At 37.5% G+C, this 19,150-nt stretch overlaps 1 protein-coding gene across 16 annotated transcripts in view; it reads left to right on the forward strand.

Annotated features, from left to right (window-relative positions):
• RGS22 (regulator of G protein signaling 22) overlaps positions 1-5,732 on the forward strand; it is a 128,628-nt gene extending 122,896 nt beyond the window's left edge. For 15 of the 16 annotated variants that reach the window (XM_041769722.1, XM_041769728.1, XM_041769729.1 and 12 more), the window contains 4 exons: positions 1,406-1,504; positions 3,086-3,179; positions 3,301-3,381; positions 5,295-5,732. In XM_041769722.1, coding sequence (XP_041625656.1) covers positions 1,406-1,504; positions 3,086-3,179; positions 3,301-3,381; positions 5,295-5,374 — 354 coding nt within the window. In that variant the 3' untranslated portion in view covers positions 5,375-5,732. The other variant, XM_041769726.1, reaches the window with a different exon arrangement.
• Positions 5,733-19,150: the final 13,418 nt, after the last annotated feature.

A 19,150-nucleotide genomic window follows, 5' to 3' on the forward strand; every position in this document is an offset into this window, starting at 1 on the left:
AATGAAAGTATATATACATAATATGTGTATAAATTCCCTATCTATTCAATCAAATTTCTCCTCTCTTGAGTATCTTGTAGCTTCATTTTTGAGAGATTTTTGTCTTTTTCTTCAGTCTTCTTTTAAACTGTCATTTTACATTTCCTTTTTGTATTTTTGGTCTAATTCTGGCCTGAGTTTCTGTATTTGTGATTTGGAGTATTATTTCATATATGCAAATATTTATATAGGAATATTTAATTACTTTGTGTTATAGTTTTCCTCTGATTCATGACTGAATTTCTTGGACAGTACTGTCATCAACTAAAATATGTACATAGCATCATTTATTTATTTTTTTTTTAATTTTTTTTTATTTATGTATGATAGTACATGTGCTACAGCCTTTAAGAAAAAAATAACAATTTAAAAAGTCCTTTTAATTTTTTTTTTAATTTTTTTTTATTTATGTATGATAGTACATGTGCTACAGCCTTTAAGAAAAAACATAGCATCATTTATAATAGTAAAATGTTTTTAATGATTTAAGTTTCTAATAATAAGCATTGATTAAATTATCTGTGATGCATACCTTTACTAGACTATTATTCACCTGTATAGTTTATTTTTTTATCATTCAGGATTTGAGTGCATAGGACAGTTCATCCATTGGAAATGATGCTGTATTCATTTCACCATCCAAAACTTCGGGTGTATGTTGTATGGAAGGCATATTGATGAATGATACAAAGACCTTCCCCTTTAAATTCCCATTCTGTATTTATTTACATAGAAACATTTTCACAATACTTAACATGAAAAGAATATTTTAAAGAGCAAATGTAGTGTGATTCCATTTGGTTGAGATTTATGTAATAAAATATAAATTTTAAAATTACAGATTATATCTGTGTCTTTCTCTGGTGAGAAGTTTGGGTGGATGTTTATGAAAATGTTTACAATGGTTTTTCTTACATGCCAGAATTTGAGAGTGGTTTTTATGCTCTTTATAGTTTATCATTTATTTTAAAATATTTTTATAGGGATCCCTGGGTGCCTCAGCGGTTTGGCACCTGCCTTTGGCCCAGGGCGCAATCCTGGAGTCCCGGAATCAAGTCCCGTGTCGGGCTCCCGACATGGAGCCTGCTTCTCCCTCTGCCTGTGTCTCTGCCTCTCTCTCTCTCAATCTCTCTCTCTATCATAAATAAATAAATAAATCTTTAAAAAAACAAAAAAAAATATTTTTATATTAGTATAAAAGAAAAAGAGTTCACTAATTATATTGCATTAGTAATATTGACTTGATGAAATCGCAGGTGTGGTACTTGCCACAAAATATTTTTTAATCTAATTTATTACTTGTTTACTGTAAGTTTATGCTAATACAGTTTTATTCCTTTTTTGGAATAATTTAATATAATTACAGGATGGAATCAAACAATATCCAAGTTCTTCAGGATCTGCAATCAAAACAGCTGCTTTAGCCACTGACCCAGTTTTAGGCCTACAAGCATATGGCCGGCAGGTAAGCAGTAAAGGTGTCACTGATGCCACTTCTTCTTTAGATCTTTGGATAATAGAAATGCAGTTACTCAGTTATTTTACAATAGTAGAGGTGTGCTTGTTTGAAAATGAAGGTAAAATTATATTAGGAGAGATTAGAAATGAATTTCCTTGAGCCTTCAGAGAACATTAAAATTTCAGTTGATCTTGGACAATATAACCAATGAAAATACTTTTTGATACATTTGATGATTTAAGAGGTAGCAGTTGAAATGACTATCTTATTGGAAAAGAGAGTAAGGCAGATAGAGTATAAGAATACACTTGATTAAAAAAAAAAAAAGAATACACTTGATTAATACATTCTTGGGTTAAAAAAGAAAGAAAAACTTCAAAGGCTTAGTCTCAATTTTTTAATTCTTTGAAGCAGTCATAAAATTGTCCAATACACGACTATCAACATTTACAGTTTTTATGTTTATATTTACATTTATAACTTGTACATTAAGATCACATCTATGAAATTTCATAAGTTTAGTTTATGTCCATTTTTAATATCTTGTATCAAAAGTGTTTGTGTCTTAGGATAACACTAGCTCAAGAAACAATCTTTTTGGCATTTAGGAATGTCAAATAAATTCAGCCACTCAGCTGAGGTAACTGATAGACTATAAAGTTGTTATTGAGAGAAGAGAAACGTCCAATTTTGTGATGCCATGTGTTGAGAAAGGTAGTATCTAAAAGTATGTGATATGTAATAATGCCATTTGGGAGAAGATTCATTAGCAGATGAGTAGCATTAAATTTCAGAAACACGGTGTAAAAATAAAGAGGGGAATGTGGAATTAGAGATAGCAGGCTTCTAATTTTCACTGTCATTTGCAAGTCAGTAATACCTGGAAACCTGAAAAAAAAATCACTAAATTTGCTTTGAGCCTGTTTCCCTGTCTGTTAAAAGGAGAGAGAGGAAAAGGAATGATGATGATGATGGTGATGATCTCTTGTAATACATGTCAAGGGTTTTGTAAGAAACTAAAGAGCTTTTGGGAGCCAAAGGCATTTCATAAGTGAAAATTATTATTGTTGCTATTGAAGGAAAACATATGAATTATTCCAGCAATTGGTAGAGTAATAATAACTGCACCATTTGGCAATTGTGGATGTTCCATATGTGCATTTGTTTCAGATATATTTCACACATTTAACAATTGGAATTAATCCAAATGCAAAATACACCCCCCCAAAAAACCTTGGATGTCTCTTAAGCATCTAAATTCATAATCAAATTAAATATATAGGTGCCTGAATTGCTGTCAAGAAATCTATAAAGCCTTTGAGCATTGATTCACTGAGAAATCAGTGATAATACATATAGTTATAGCACATCATTGAATAGTTATATTCAGTTGATCATTGAATCAGTTATAATACATATAGTTATAGCACATCATTGAATAGTTACATTCAGTGATCTGTTATTGAGGTTTGTTATATTTTAGTAAAAAGTTTAAATGAAGAGATTTGAATAAACCATCTTACTTACCTTCAGCTTTTTTCCTGAGGCAAACATTTCCAAAATTAACTTTGAAAATGGTCTTTCTAGCCAACCTGGTGTTACTCCAAGTACATAGAAGCCTTAGAGCAAGAAAGGATTCTTCTTAAAATTCAAGAGGAGCTGGAAAAAAAGTTATTTACAGGTAATTCTTGCTTTTTTTTTACCTCCAGAATTGCTTTCTTACCTTCTACCATGGATTAATTCTAGAGGACTTTGATGATAATTACTTCACTGTTTTCCTTATTTCTCTTATTTTGGTGCAGCCACACCATCTTTTACAAACTTCAAGTCTACTGCTTCCACTATGTCTTTGAAAAAGACCGTATCTTCCCACAACATCCAGAGTAAGTTCTCAGTGATAGCCTACCTGCAGTTCTTTCTCCCTCAGCCTCTCAGGTGGCCAACAACAGAGAGCAGGCAGGAAGGGATGAAGATTGACTCCCTCCCACCTGCCTTAACCCACAAGTTAGGAGAATTTTTGTATACCTGTGTGCGTGTGTGTGTATGTGCATGTGTTCTGTCTCTCTGTTTTTTCTTCTCTGCTGAGAACCTAACACTCCATTCCATATTCTAAGTGACAGCACTCACATGGGTATATAACTTGCTGTTGCTAGATGCAGGGTAAGTTCCAAATTAACAGTTGTTCAGTACCATCCATGTCCCTCTAATACACACACTGTTGCACATACACAGCTGCACACATGCATACACACAAAACGGGCAGATAATATACACACACATACACACACACAAACTGATGGGTAGGAGTGAGCACTGTGCCTCTCTTCTAAGTGGCACAGTGCCCTGAAAAGGAAAGCTTCTGGGGAATGATTATTTATTGCTTCTATTTACTCCTTACCATTTTTTTTCTTCCACAAAGAACTACACAAGAGTAGGCTCTAACTTAGTTTCCCAAGTTTTCCCAAGCAAAGGTTTTCCAAGCTCCCATTTCCCCAAGTTGGGAATGTAAAGAAGTAAAAATCAAGCCAGGTCCTTCTTTCCCTGCAGACACTGATGGGATGATACAGTTTTGATTGGCTACTGATGTTAGACTTTAAGAAGCCTTTACAAAGTAGCATAGTAGTATAACATAGTCTGTGTGTGACTCATGGACCAAGTACTTGAATAACCCAGTAAAAGACCTGTTTCTCTTATCTTCTCCCTTACTAATCAGCATTTTGTGGATTTTGGTTTTCTGTTTCTTGGGAGGGTTTGATGAGCAGGCCTCTATGTTCTGAGCACAGGCATCTTTTTTCTCTTTTGGTTTATCCTAATGAATACACCCTTCTGCCAGTTCCCTAGCCCCTTCCACTACCCTTACGGTACCTCAACGCATAGGATTTGCTGGCATATCTATTCATTTCTTTTGGATCCTTATTATAACTCTTTGTAAGTTTTTTGTTTGTTTTAGATTACATTTTCCATAGCTGCTTATGTTTTCAACCATTTATTTTTCTTTTGCAGGAATTTCTTAAACCATATTTAACTGATATGGAAGCTCAAGTGATTTTTTTTTTTTTTTGATGGCCTGCATTAGAGCAAGCCTATCATCTAAATAAAGTTTGGTAAATAAATAAGTAAATAAATAAATAAATAAAGTTTGGCATGTTGTACTTCCATAGTTTTAAAATGATAGCTATTCTGTACTCATGACATATAAGGCCATAAAATTTTTAAAACTTAACTTAGAATGAAATGACTTCTATCTAGGTTAGAAGAATCAAAATGTTTTGCTAAGCATAGAACTTAATAGGGTGTTATGCTTCTCAGGTAATCTTTCAATAAATACTCAATATTTGAGCATTTACTATATTTCCTTAGCAGATATATTCAGCAGGTGGTTAGGGGCAAATTCTCCTAGCAGTATATTGACTCCAAACATAAGGAGAAATGACTTTTAACCTCATCCCTTTCCCCAACTCTAAAGGAACTATATTTTAAAGCAGTGGTTCTCAAATGCAGACTTCCGTGTGTGTAAGAGTTCCTTGTGACATTTGCCAGCAGTGCAGATTCCTGGGCTCACTCTCTGGGAGTCTGATTCAGTAGCTCTTGGGCAAAACCCATGAATCTCCCTCTAACTATATGGGTAGGATATGATATAGTTATATCATCCTAGGTGATTCTGATATGGAAGTTCCACATCACTCTTTTGCAACTGTTAGGGTAAATGAGAAGAACTTGAAAAGGTAAAACCCCCTTATTAACTGGAGCTAAAGAGAGAGAGACCAGACATACACCCTCTTCTCCTCTTTCCCAGAGAGAGAGGAGAAAGTGTCAGAAATGACCTGGGAGAATGAAACTTCACCAGCTATAGACCTCGGGACACAGAAGCTCTAAAGACTATGACCTGGATTACTGGATTGGAAGCCACGGACTTCCACTCTCTCAGAATCCCAGAAAATATTTTCAAAGTAGAACTTGCTATTTCTGATTCTCTGAAGAGTGACACATTTTAAAGGGGGAAAGCATCAGGAGGTACACTTCACAGATTGTTTTTCTTCTACAGAAGTGAATTGGACACTCGTTACAGCTTTGGGACCATGGTTTCTCGCTGCTCCACATCCCACAATGGGCTGTGGAGTGCATAACTTTTATATGCTTTGCATATGCTTTGTTTCTTTCTTTTCTACTTTCTTTCTTCTTCTTTTTTTAAAATTTTATTTATTCATTCATGAGAGACACAGAGAGGCAGAGATATCGGCAGAGGGAGAAGGAGGCTCCCTTGGGGAGCCCAATGTGGAACTCTATTCCAGGACCCCTGCCCCCCATCATGCTTTGAGCTGAAGGCAGACGCTCAACCACTGAGCCACCCAGGCGTCCCTCCTCCTCCTTCTTCTCCTCCTCCTCCTCTTCTTCTCTTTCTACTCTTTTTTTGCCTTCTTTTGGTTTTAATTGAGCATTTTATAAGATTCAGTTTTCTCTCCTCTCTTAGCATGTCGGTTATACATCTTTCTTAATGAAGTTGCTCCAGAGTTTGCAATATACATTTGCAACTAATAAAAGCCTGCTTTCAAATAATACTGTCCTGCTTCATGGGTGGTGCAGGTGCCTTATAACACAGCATGTCTACTTCCTCCCTCCTGTCCCTCATCACTTTGCTGTCAGTTCATTTCACTAGTCCATAAGCTATATTATCACCGAATACATTCTTGCTATTGTTATTTTAAACTGTTTTCCTTTAGGTCAATTAAAAATAAGAAAAATAAAACATTCTCTTCTTTTATTCCTTCTCTAATGCTCTTCCCTTCTTTATGTAGATCCAGGTTTCTGACCTATTATTATTCTCATTCTCTCTGAATAACTTCTTTTATCATTTCTTGTAAGGCAGGTCTACTGGAGATAAATTCCCTCCATTTTTGTATGCCTTACCAAATCTTTATTTCCCCTTCACTTTTGAAGGATAACCTCACTGTATACAGAATTTTAGGTTAGTGGTTTTATTCTTTTAGCGCTTCATATATTTCACTCCATTCTCTTCTTGCTTGTGTATTTCCAGAAAAGAAATAAAATGTAATTCTTATCTCATTTCCCAGGCTTCTTTCAAGATTCTCTTTGTGACTTTGTGCAATTCAAATATAGTATGTCTAGGTGTAGAGTGTATGGTATCTATCTTCCTTGTGTTCTCTGAGTTTTCTAGATCAGTGGTTTGGTGTCTGTCATTCATTTGGAAAATTCTCAGTCGATATGACCAGATATTGCTTCTGTTCCTTTATCTTTCTTCTCCTCGTATTTCCATTACATATGTGTTGCACCTTTTGAAACTGTCCCACAGTTTCACACAGTTCTTGGATATTCTGTTCTTTTCCACTGTTTTCTTTTTCTCTTTGCATTTCAGTTGTAGAATTTTCTACTGACCTTTCTTCAGGCTCACAAATTCTTTCCTTAGCTCTGTCTAATCTTTTGGGAAACCCATCAGAGGCATTCTTCCTTTCTGTTAAAATGTTTTCATTTTCTAGCATTTCATTTAGATTTTTTCGTAGAACTCCCATCTCTCTGCTTATATGACCCATCTAGTCTGACATGTTATCCACTTTTTAATTTATATCTCTTAGCATATTAACCATTTTACATTTCTGGTCTGATAATTCCTAAGTCTCTGCCATATCTGAGTCTGGATAGGACACTTGCTTTATCTTTTCAGACTGGCTTTTTTTCCCTTGCCTTTTAGCATGCTTTGTAATGTTTTGTTGAAAGCAAGACGTGATGAAAGGAACTGAGATTACATGGGCCTTTAGTGTGAGGTTTTATGTTTATTTGGCTACGAATTAGACTGTATTTACTGTTAACTGTGGTTGTGGTGCTACAGGCTGAAATTTCCTGTTTTGGGTTTTCCTGGAGATTCTTTAATAGGATCTGAAGCTTACAGTTCTTTTAGCTGCAGTTTATTACATCAGAACCCTGTTGATGTGGTAAAGTGTAGGAAGAGGGGAAGCCTTTTACATTCTGATGGTTATATGTCAGTATTTTAGAGAGACTGAGTGGGGTATTTCCCTTCCCCTAGGTCATTTAGGCTTTAGTGAAACCCCAGTCCATTAGGCTCTGGTAAAATAGTTTCCCTTGAGGGCAGGCCTTGTTAGGAAGAAAAGAACTCTGGGTGTATTCCAAAATGTTTACCACTCCCCCTACCAGAAGCAGGAGGGGATTTTTCTCTGATATTTTACAGTGGGAACCTGGTAGAGCTACTGGAAGTAAAACCTGAGAATGTGGACCCCACCCCCCAAAGGCAGGGCCCCCTTGCAGTTTTTAACTCTCAGGCTGGTCTGCCCTGAGCCCAGAGCAAGTCATCAATAACAACTTAAAGAATATCTACTAAAATTAACTGCAGCTGCTGGCTCCTGCTCCTGGGAAGCTGTGATTCTCTGTATCTGCCTGTCTTTCCAGTTTTAGGGGCAAAACTGCAGTTTTAGGCCCTGTTACCACAGTTCTTTGAAGAATCCAGGGAGAGTTGTGGATTTTCCATTTGTTCAGCCTTTATCTTGTTGAAGACAGTAGTGATGACCTTTAATATATTGAGTGGGATCCTCAAGTTTGACACCAGTATCTTAAAGTATTCTGTAGTCAGTTTTATTTTTAAGATGAAATTAAGTTAAATTATTTGGTTTTATTGTATTTTATATATACATCAAATTGATGGCAATTTTTATATTATAAATATTTACATGTTCACTTTGGCCTACTTTAGCATTCCCCAGCACGGACTAGTCTCAACTTCTTTGCTCTAGCGACAGTTTTCTTATATCAACATGCTCAGGAAGTATCTTCTGACTGTGGTTCTGCTGATTCTTCTTAACATCTCTTCATTCGGGATCCCTGGGTGGTGCAGCGGTTTAGCGCCTGCCTTTGGCCCAGGGCACGATCCTGGAGATCCGGGATCGAATCCCACGTCGGGCTCCCGGTGCATGGAGCCTGCTTCTCTCTCTGCCTGTGTCTCTGCCTCTCTCTCTCTCTCTCTCTCTGTGATGACTATCATAAATAAATAAAAATTAAAAAAACAGAACATCTCTTCATTCATCTCCTCCTTCTCCCAACCCCACTGGATGACTGCCTTGTTCCAGAGTCTTATCACCTTGAATATGAGTCCTAATTATATCTCTCTCTTCTGCCTGGCCATTCTCCAGCTGTGCTCAGTGATTTCTATAAAATCATAACTTCTTATGATATTACCTTGCCTGAATCCTTTTCATTAAGATGATCAGCAGGGCCCCTGGGTGATTCAGTCAGTTGGCCACTCTTGATTTTGGTTCAGATCATGATCTCAGGCTTTGTGCTTGGTGGGGAGTCTGCTTGAGATTCTCTCTCTCCCTTTCCCTATGTCTATCCCCCTGCTGTCTTTCTCTCTCTCTCAAATAAGTACATAAATAAAAATATTTTTTAAAAAGATTATTGGTAAGCTTGTTACTGATTAAAAGAAGTTTTTTTTTTTTTTTTGAAAGAGAAAGGGACAATGTGTGCATGAGCAGGGAGAGGGGCAGAAGGAGAGGGAGAGAGGGAATCTGAAGCAGATCATGATCTGAGCCAAAATCAAGAGTCGGATGCTTAAGCAACTGAGCCACCCAGGTATCCCAAGAAATTCTTTATGTAGCATGACATACATATAGGTCCCTCCTGTCTTCTGATATAAATATTCAGATCAAGCATTTGTTTTTCTGGGAAGCTGTCTTTAATATTCTTCTCTTACCCTAAACGCCCCCTCAACAACTACAGAAATCATCACTCCCTCTTCTGTCTTACCATACTGTGGCTTATTTATTCCTCTATAATAACCCTTGTCATATGAATTGTAATTTTTGTTCACATGTCTGTTTCTCTAATGAAGCTGTTATTTGAACTTTCAGTCCAGCACCTTATATAGAATATCTAGAAATCGATGTTCATTAAATATTTCTTGAAAAAAGTGAAGGAAATGTTTTCACTGTAAAAAATCCGAGAAAGGGATGCCTGGGTGGCTCAGTGGTTGAGCATCTGCCTTTGGCTCAGGGTGTGATCCCAGGGTCCTGGGATCAAGTCTATATCAGGCGTCCCACAGGGAGCCTGCTTCTCCCTCTGCCTGTGTCTCTCCTGAATAAATAAATAAAATCTTTTAAAAAAAATCACAAGAAGATAAAAATCACTGTATGTGTAAGAAAGGTCAGTTTAACTCCATTCACAAAAATTTGCCATTAGTATTTTTAGTTAAAATACACAGTAATGTCACAATTTCATGTAAAGTATATAATCTTTGTTGTATCTATATCATTTTTCATATTTATGAAGTTACACCTATGTACCATTATGTCTTTCAGAGAAGAAATTAGTGCTCATATAAATCACATTAAATCACTTAAATTACTTCAGGCATGGGTTTCTCAACCTTGGCATTATTGATATTTTTATCCAGCTAATTCTTTGTTGTAGAGGGCTGTCCTATGCTTGGGTGTTTCACAATATCTCTGGCCTCTACCCACTGTCTGGCCAGTAGCTTCTCCCTAGTTGTGACAACCTACGATATTTCCAGACATTGCCAAATCATACCTAGTTGAGAACCACTGCTTTAAGACTTTGGAACATTTTTGTGTTTAACACAAAAACATTTTGTATTTTGAGATCTTGACTTACAATGGAACATTTAAACTCTAGTTCCCCAGCATATCCTTTTAAAAAAGTATCAGAGTACCTGGCCCCATAATGCTACCAATAGTGCCTTCTAACTGGTGACTTATTTGTTTTAGTGAATATCTATATTACATCCATTTGAATAATTTCTCTGCTTTCACATCATCATTGGTAGTATAATGCCTAAAGGATATGCTCAGTTAATATTTGTTGAATTAATAAAACTTAACAGTAAATTCCTTATTTACTTTTAATGTAACATATATGTTAGTTAGGTAATCTTAAAAGTGCCCTTAAATCTGATTTGGGTTTGTACAAATAAATAAACTCTAAATGTGCTGTTTACATCTGATGTGTTTCTTGATTTTATGAGTTGAGTTGGTTTCTCATAAACAAAAGACAACTTACTTTTGGAAGAGACTTAGGTTTTAAAACATACAAATTACCATGTATACTTTGTCAAGTTATGCCCTTCAAAACATGGGAAAATTGACCTCATACTTTGTTTACATTATTATCTGGAGTGGATAAATATGTTTTGAAATAATAATAGTGAAATAAAAGTAACTTGGCCAATTGGGGCAGATTTTAGCTTGCATATTATTTTGTGAGAAACAAATTAGTATTAAAAGTATAATCTAATTCATGTTATATTTCTTAAATGTGTGTCTTTATCATTTGTCATATAATTGAAAATTATAGTACATTAACCATGAATAATTACTTTCTCTTAATTGGCATACTGTTTTAAAAATTACAGTGAAATTTCTGCTTCAAAGAATTTCTCAGTTGGTATATATACAATGAGTCAGTAGAATTTGATTCTAATCTTGGATCTGTAACTGCCTTTCTCATGTAGGGCCATTTGTTTTACGTCTTTGAGTCTTCATTTACTTATGTATATAGGGCAAAGTGTCCTTTTTTTTTTAAGTTTAGCTCTAATATTATGTGATTTTATGAGTTTATAAAACTGGAGCTTTTTATTTTTTTAAAGATTTTTTTATTTATTCATGAGAGACAGAGAGAGAGGCAGAGGCATAGTATAGGTAGAGGGAGAAGCAGACTCCCTAAGGGGAGCCCGTTGGGGGACTTGATCCCAGGACCTCAGGATCATCACCTGAGCCAAAAGCAGTTACTCAGACACTGAGCCACCCACGTGCCCCCAATACAGCTTTTTAACGTGTAACTGTCTAAAGAATTTTGGTGTATTTCTCAATGAGCAATTGTCTCTATGTTTGTTTGTTTGTTTTTTGTTTTTTGTTTTGTCTCTATGTTTGAATTATGTTTGGATACAAAGATGAAAAAATTCTGCTCTGTACTGTTTCCTTTTCCAAAGTCAAATATTTAGGGTGTAGGTCTAGCCTGAAATAGTTACTATTTCAGAAACCTCTTCTTTTTTGCAATCATTATAAAATTAATACATGTACCTAGGAAAAAAGAAAAAATTCAGTGGTACATGTTTATATTGAACTTCTTTACCCCCATTGTGACAGAGACTGTTTCCTAGCATCTGTCCAGCTCTTACTCCTTTTAGTAAAGGAATCCCCAAGTTTTAGCTGTGTCCATGAATACCTAACTGGAGTTAACTGTTCTTTCCCAGTCTACCCCACAGGTAGATGTTACCATGTGAACAATGTCAGGTCAAGGGGATGTGAGCAGAAGTGTGAAATATTCATTCAAGTCTTTTCTTAAAATGAAAATATTTGCCAACCATTTTTCTTTTTCCTCTTCCTGTAAGCTGGATCACGTTGTGGTGCTAGCTGATAATATCCCACCACAAAGATGGGACACCTTCTAAGGAATTATGTAGCTTGGGTCTCTGGATGACCTCAGGAAGGAGAGATATCTCACTCTGAACTGTTACAAGAGAGAAAAATCCCTGTCTTGTTTGAGTCACTTAATTTTTTGTGCCTTTTAAAAATAGCAGCTTATTCTAGATGTTAAATAATATAAAAATTGCTACTAATAGGTTACTGCCATAACAAAAACCTAAAATGTGAAGTCCATTAAGCTATCAGTCATTGGGCACAAGGAAAGATAACTGAAGGTAAGACAGCCAGTGACTTTTGTAGTATCATAGTGAAATATTTGATGAGGCTGTAACTTTTTTTAACATTTTATTTATTTGAAAGACAGCACTCATGAGCAAGTGAGCACACAAGCATCGGGGAGGGGCAAAAGCAGTCCCCCCTCCCGCCCCAGCTGAACAGGGAGCCCAGCGCTGGGATCAGTCCCAGGACAACCCAGCGAAAGGCAGGCACTCAGCTGAGCCACCCAGTGCCCCGCCCCAAGCTGTTACTTCTGGGAACTTGGAAGGCAGATCATGTGCCTGCTGTGCCATAGATTTCTAAAAAAAGTGGTCCAGAAAGGGGTGGGTAGGTAGGAAGAATTTCAGTGTGTTTATGCATTGTTGGTCCTTGTTGCTTTTATCTAGGTACCATGAGAGATCTATCAGGCAAGAATTAACTTGTGTACAAATAGAAATGGAAGTTAAGGGCATTACATTCTCTGACTGTGGCTTGCAATAAAAATTAAATATAAAATCTGATAATTTGGACCCTCAGAGTTGTGAAAGTTAACTGCAACTATGCCCCACTAAGCAGCGCTTTGGTCAGTGCCCTTTCAAAAGTTTCTCTTTAAGATGATTCATCTGGATAGCAATGGCCCTGTAACAAAGGTCAAAGTAGAGGAATTGCTTTCCTAATCTAGCCTATAGTTTTACGTGATCTTACAATAGCCACCATTAAAATAACAGGGAAATGTGCTATGTATAGAAGTGAAAAAATAAAATAAGAGACTTGGCAGGCTTAAGAACTTAGACCAGAAGAGATTTTGACATGGAACCAACTGGTAGTAAATAGACTGAAAGCTTACTAAATTTTGATGGAATTGAATTCTCAACAAAACCATAAGCCTGGCCTGAAAATGCCTGTAATTTTTCAATCTCTAAAACAACCACCAGGCCCCCAAACTTGCATCATCAGAAAGCAGGCTGTGAAGTTTGTACAACCTCCAAAGAGGCCCACTTTCCAAAGCCAACTTCAGATGTGACCTAGAGGATAATAGATAAGGAAAATTTATTTCAGAAGGCAAAGCCAGGACCCCAGAAGACTAGAGGAAAGGATTTTTCTCCCATGGAGTAGAATCAAGATCCAATAAAGTATCTTAGTTCAGGCTGCTATAACAGAATACCTTAGACTGGGTGGATTATAAACAACAGAAATTTATTTCTCACAGTTCTGGAGGCTGCAAGTCCAAGATCAGGAAGCCCCAGGAGTTTTTAGTGTCTGGTGAGAACCCTCTTCTTGGTTCATAGATGGCTATTTTCTTGTTGTGTACTCACATGGCAGAAAGGAGAAGACAGCACTTTGCATTATCTTTCATAAGAACACTACTCTCCCTCATTAGGGCTCTATTCTCGTGGCCAAAGCCCTATCTCCTATACAACCACATCAGCAGTTAGGATTTCAACAGACGAATTTGGGAGAGGACTTAAAACTTCAGTCCATTATACAAGGTGTTTTCACAGTTCCTGCCAAGATGAAGTATGACTTCTGTGTGTTGTCCATTCTTCCCTTTTCAAGTATCATAACTGTAGTGTCTGTTCTCAGTTCTGGTTTATCTGTCAACATGACCCCATCAGCTTTCTACTTGTCGGAATTTCTGGTCCACTGACAAGTGGAAATTCCTTTTCCATCCTCAATACTGTTAAACTTTCCTTCTCTTTGGGCTCTTTATTATTATATATGTGGGATTTTTAGAAAGAGGTGTTATAAAGCATATACTTGGTTTTGACATATCAATTTTGGTGCCTTTAGCAACTTTAAAAAAACTACTGAATTTCTAAATATGGTGGGACTTCTAGAATGGCAAAGTGAGAAGTTCAGCAAATCATTTCACCAAAAAGAAGCAGTGAAACTAAACATTTTCAAAACAACCATTTGGGAATTCTAGAAATTGAAAAAAAAGATATACAACAAGTAGTATTTCCTCAAGAAAAACTACTCAACTTTAGTAGGAACAACTGGGATGCCCTAACTTTCGGAGCCTGGTTTAGGGTTGTTTTCCTTCTCTCCATCCTGTTCCATGATGTAGTAGTTCTACCAAGGTGTGGTAGACCAAAGGACCAGCAGCCTTGCTGCTAGAGGGAGCTGATTTGATTTTTGGAATATGGGAAAACTCATGCTGAAGAGTTTTTTTCAAAACAGTAGGAGAGTCCAGGAACAATAGCAAACATCCAGGAAGGCCAGGCAGTCCTGCCCACAGGTTGGTGCAAGCAACATACTAACAGACCAGCTAGAAACATATAGCCATCTGGGATACAGGAGGCATAGTGGTCCTTGGAAATCTCGTACATATCCCTAGTGGTTTGGCAGCTAGTAGGCTTGCTTAAGGCTACACACATGTTCAAAAGAAATCAGAGAGAACCCTGTCTACTCATAGCTTGTTTAATTAATATGAGGCCTGTTTAATCAGAAGGTAAAAGTTGGTAAAAGTTGTCTCTTACAGACTGTATAAACTTCGAATGCAGTCCCTAAACTATATATCAAAACACCAGCTAAGAACAAAAAACTCCAAGTATTAAGTGCAATTCCTGTCCAGTCACTGGCTGACCGTTAAGTTGTATTAATCCACAGGTGATTCCCAGGAAGCTGGCTTAAAAGCTAAAACAAGAATATATATTTTTTAAAACAACAGAGACATAAGCAGCTGCATACTATAGAGGAATCTCCTCTATAAAATTTGTCCAGGCAAGTCACTAAACAAATAACAAACAAATGTAACAACACCCCCTGAGATGGGTAGTGAATCCAGAATAGAGAGATGCTACAATATATTATCTAAAATGTCAATTATTTTTTTATTTTTTTTTATTGGAGTTCAATTTTTTTTTGGAGTTCAGTTTGCCAACATATAGCATAACACCCAGTGCTCATCCCATCAAGTGCCTGCCTCAGTGCCCATCACCCAGTCACCCCAACCTTCCTCCCACCTCCCTTTCCACCACCCCTGTTCGTTTCCCAGAATTAGGTGTGTCTCATGTTCTGTCACCCTCACTGATATTTTCACTCATTTTCTCTCCTTTCCCCTTTATTCCCTTTCACTATTTTTTATATTCCCCAAATGAATGAGACCATATAATGTTTGTCCTTCTCCAATTGACTTACTTCACTCAGCATAATACACTCCAGTTCCTAAAATGTCAAATTTTCAACAACAAAACAAAGACATATAAAGAAATAGGGAAGTAGAGCCCATGCACAGGAAGAAAAGTGGTCCACAGAAACTGTGTGAGGGCCCACATGGTAGACCTGCAGACAAAGACTTCAGATATTATAAACATGCTTAAATAAAAAGGAAACTTTAAATAAAGAATGCTTACAATAATTAAATAGAGACTATCCATTACAAAATTTTAAACAGGGATGCCTGGGTGGCTTAGCGGTTTAGCCCCTGCCTTCAGCTCAGGGCATGATCCTGGAGTCCTGGGATTGAGTCCCATCAGGTTTCCTGCATGGAGCCTGCTTCTCCTTCTGCCTCTCTCTCTCAATCTCTCTCTCTCTCTCTCTCTCTCTCTCTCTCTCTCATGAATGAATAAATAAAAATTTTTAAAAAATCTTTTTAAACAAATGGAAATTCTGGAGTTGAAAACTATAATAACTGAAATTTAAAAATTTACTAGCAAGTTTAACAGCAGCTCTGAGCTGGCAGAAGAAAGAATCAGTGAGCTGGAGATAGATCAATAGATGTTAGCCAATCTAAAGAATAAAGGAAAAATGATAATAAATGAGCCTTAGGGAATGGTGGAACACTATCAAGCTCACAAGATATGCATTAAAGAGCCACAGGAATAAAGGAGAGAAAGGTACAGTAAAAAAATTAATAATTGCCAAAAACATCCCTAAACTAATAGAAAACACTAATCTACACATCGAAGGATTTCAAAAGCAAATTAGACGTAAATTTGGTTTAAAATCCAAAACTCATTTACTGTAATACACTTTATTTAAAAAGGATAAAACCTCATGATCATTTCAATAGACAAGCACTTGACAAGACCCAACACCCACTTTAATAAAAACTCTTAACAAATTGGGAACAAAAAGGAAACCAATAGAGATCATCTACAAAAAACTTACAGGTAACATTTTATTTAATAGTGAAAGACTAAAAGTTTTCCCCCTAATATTGGAACCAAGGCAAGGACATCCATTCCTGTTACTTCTTTTTATCATTGTAGTTGAGAGTCTAGCCATTACAATCAGGCAAGAAAAAGAAAATGTATTTGGATTGGAAAAGAAAAAGTAAAACTGTATTTGCAGATGCCATGATTCTATGTGTAGAACATTCTAAGGAATCCATAAAAACTAGAAGCAATCCATAAGTTCATTATAGAATTCATGATCAATATACAAAATCAATTGTATTTTCTTGTACTAGCAACAAACAAACCAAAACAGGCAAACACATTTTATTTGTGGTAACAACAAGATGAATTAAAGACTTACAAATAATATCAACAAAGGAAGTGTAAGACTCACATGTTGAAAACTGTACAACACTGCTGGGAAAAATAAAAGATCTAAGTAAATGGATATGTGGAGTTAAGATAGTGAAGTAGTAGGGGAACCCTATGCTTGCCTCATCCCTTAAACACAGCTAGGTAAATATCAAATGATTCTGAATACCCAAGAAATCTGAGGACTGAGAGCAAACTGCACAGGTAGAGGTAGACAAGAGGCCACATTGTGGAAGGTAAGAGTTGCAGAGACATGATTTGGGGGAGTAATGAGTTGTGAGTGTTGCAGAGGGGAGGGAGCCCTGATCACAGAGAGGAGAGAGAAGAGAGGAGGAGAGAGTGTGAGCGGGTGAGGAATTGTACAAGAAAAACACTTCTCCAACATCGTTGACTGGGAGAATGTGAGGGGCTGATTATCATGAGTATTTACAAGCCATGGAGCTCAAAGACAAGTTTTGGACATTTGCACCATGGTAGGTATGGAGCCTGATGGATGCAGCTGTGCTCCTGTGGAGAAGGAGGGGAGAGGCTCAGGAGCAGATAGCATAGTCTGAGGATCCCCTGGGTTGCACTGGGAGAAATAGTTCCTCTTCTTGGAGTGCATTTGGAAGAGGTGGCATTGGCTTTTAGGGGACAAAAGAGCCAGTATTGTGCTGCCCTGTTCATTAGAATAGGGGCAGAAATACCTGCTGAGGGCAGCTAACCTGGATGCCGGCTTTTTGCTGTGTTTTACTACAAACTCCAAGCCTCTGCAAGTTCATGCGACTGCCCTTCCAGGACAAACTGGTAGCAGCCACAGTGTGGTGTGACCCTCCCCCCAAGGATCAGTGCAGACCTGTGCCACACAGGTCCCTAAAATGTGGAGTTTTGAAACCCAGCTGGTGCACCTGAGATAAAACACAGGATAAAACATCTTTGCCACTGGGCAGACAGCTCGGACACAGAATGAGGGAGCTGAGAGATGCCTGGACATATGAGGGGAGAGTGTTTGCTCTTCTCAGAGGGCTTCCTGGACAGTGATGGATGGGAACTCCCCTCTCCAGGAACAAGAGAGCCAGCTGATGCCATTTTTCCCTTGCCCATCAGCACAGACAGGCTTCAGTGAGCAGCATGCCACCCACTTAACCCCAAGCCTTGCCCCCTTGCACTCTGCAGGTACTTTTTTACTAGGGTAAGTGTGCCTGAGAGCCAGAGTGGCAGTGGGCCCTTTTCCCAGAAGACCAGCACAAACCTCCCTGCATGCACTAAGTCTATTTACCATAGAGTGTTGCAGTTTCAACTCTACTGGAAATAGGATCTGGTCTCTTTTAACTAGCAGACCAAAGCACATAGAGTGAAACTCACCAAACAGTGGAAAAAGTCCAAACACTACTCATTGCAGGCAAGGAGAAACTCTGCAGAGGACTGACCTGAGAGAACAGCCAAAACACAACAGAGTACACATTGCATACACCAGAAACATGTCCTGAAGCCTAGATCCTGGACAGTATATGACCTCTTCTTAATAAAATAAAATGTAAAGGCATTCCTAACACAGAGAAGAAGACAGAGACCTAGATAAAATGCCAAGACAGAGGAATTCATCTCAAAAGAACAAGAAAAGGTCACAGCCAGGGATCTAATCAAAACAGATATAATATGCCTGATCCAGAATTAAAAACAAACAGACAAACATAAAGATACTAGCTGGGCTTGAGAAAAGCATAGAAGACACCAGAAGGTCCCTTACCACAAGAGATAAAAGACATAAAAACTAGTTAGGCCAAAATAAATGCTATAACTGAGGTACAAGATTGGATGTGATGACCACAACGATGGAAGAAGCAGAGGAACAAATAAGTGTTATAGAAGATAAAATTATGGAAAATAATGAAGCTGAAAAGAAGAGGGAAAGAAATATATTGGATCACAAAGGTAGGCCTAGGGAACTCAGTGACTCCATAAAGCATAACATTGGTATCATTGGAATCTCAGAAAGAGGAGGGAGAAAATTTGCTGTGTTTTACTACAAACTCCAAGCCTCTGAAAGTTCATGCGACTTATTGGAGGTTTATTGAAGCAAATTATAGCTGAAAACTTCCCTAATCTGTGTAAAGAAGCAGACATCCAAATCCAGGAGGCACAAAGAACTCCCATCATGATAAAAAAAAAAGCAGTCCAAAACCAAGACATAGCGTAGTAAAGTTTGCAAAATACAGAGATAAGGGAAAAATCCTAAAAGTAGCAAGAGAAAAGAAATCCCAAACTTACAAGAGAAGACAAATCAGGTTAGCAGCAGATCTCTCCACAGAAATCTGGCAGGCCAGAAGAAAGTGGCATGAGAGGGAATGGCAAGAGGGCAGAAGAGTAGGGTCCCCAAGTCACCTGTCCCCACCAAATTACCTAGATAACCTTCAAATCATCCTGAAAATCTACGAATTCGGCCTGAGATTTAAGGAGAGAACAGCTGGAACGCTACAGTGAGAAGAGTTCGCGCTTCTATCAAGGTAGGAAGACGGGGA

The sequence above is a fragment of the Vulpes lagopus genome, chromosome 9, assembly GCF_018345385.1.
Source record: "Vulpes lagopus strain Blue_001 chromosome 9, ASM1834538v1, whole genome shotgun sequence".
NCBI lineage: Eukaryota > Metazoa > Chordata > Mammalia > Carnivora > Canidae > Vulpes > Vulpes lagopus.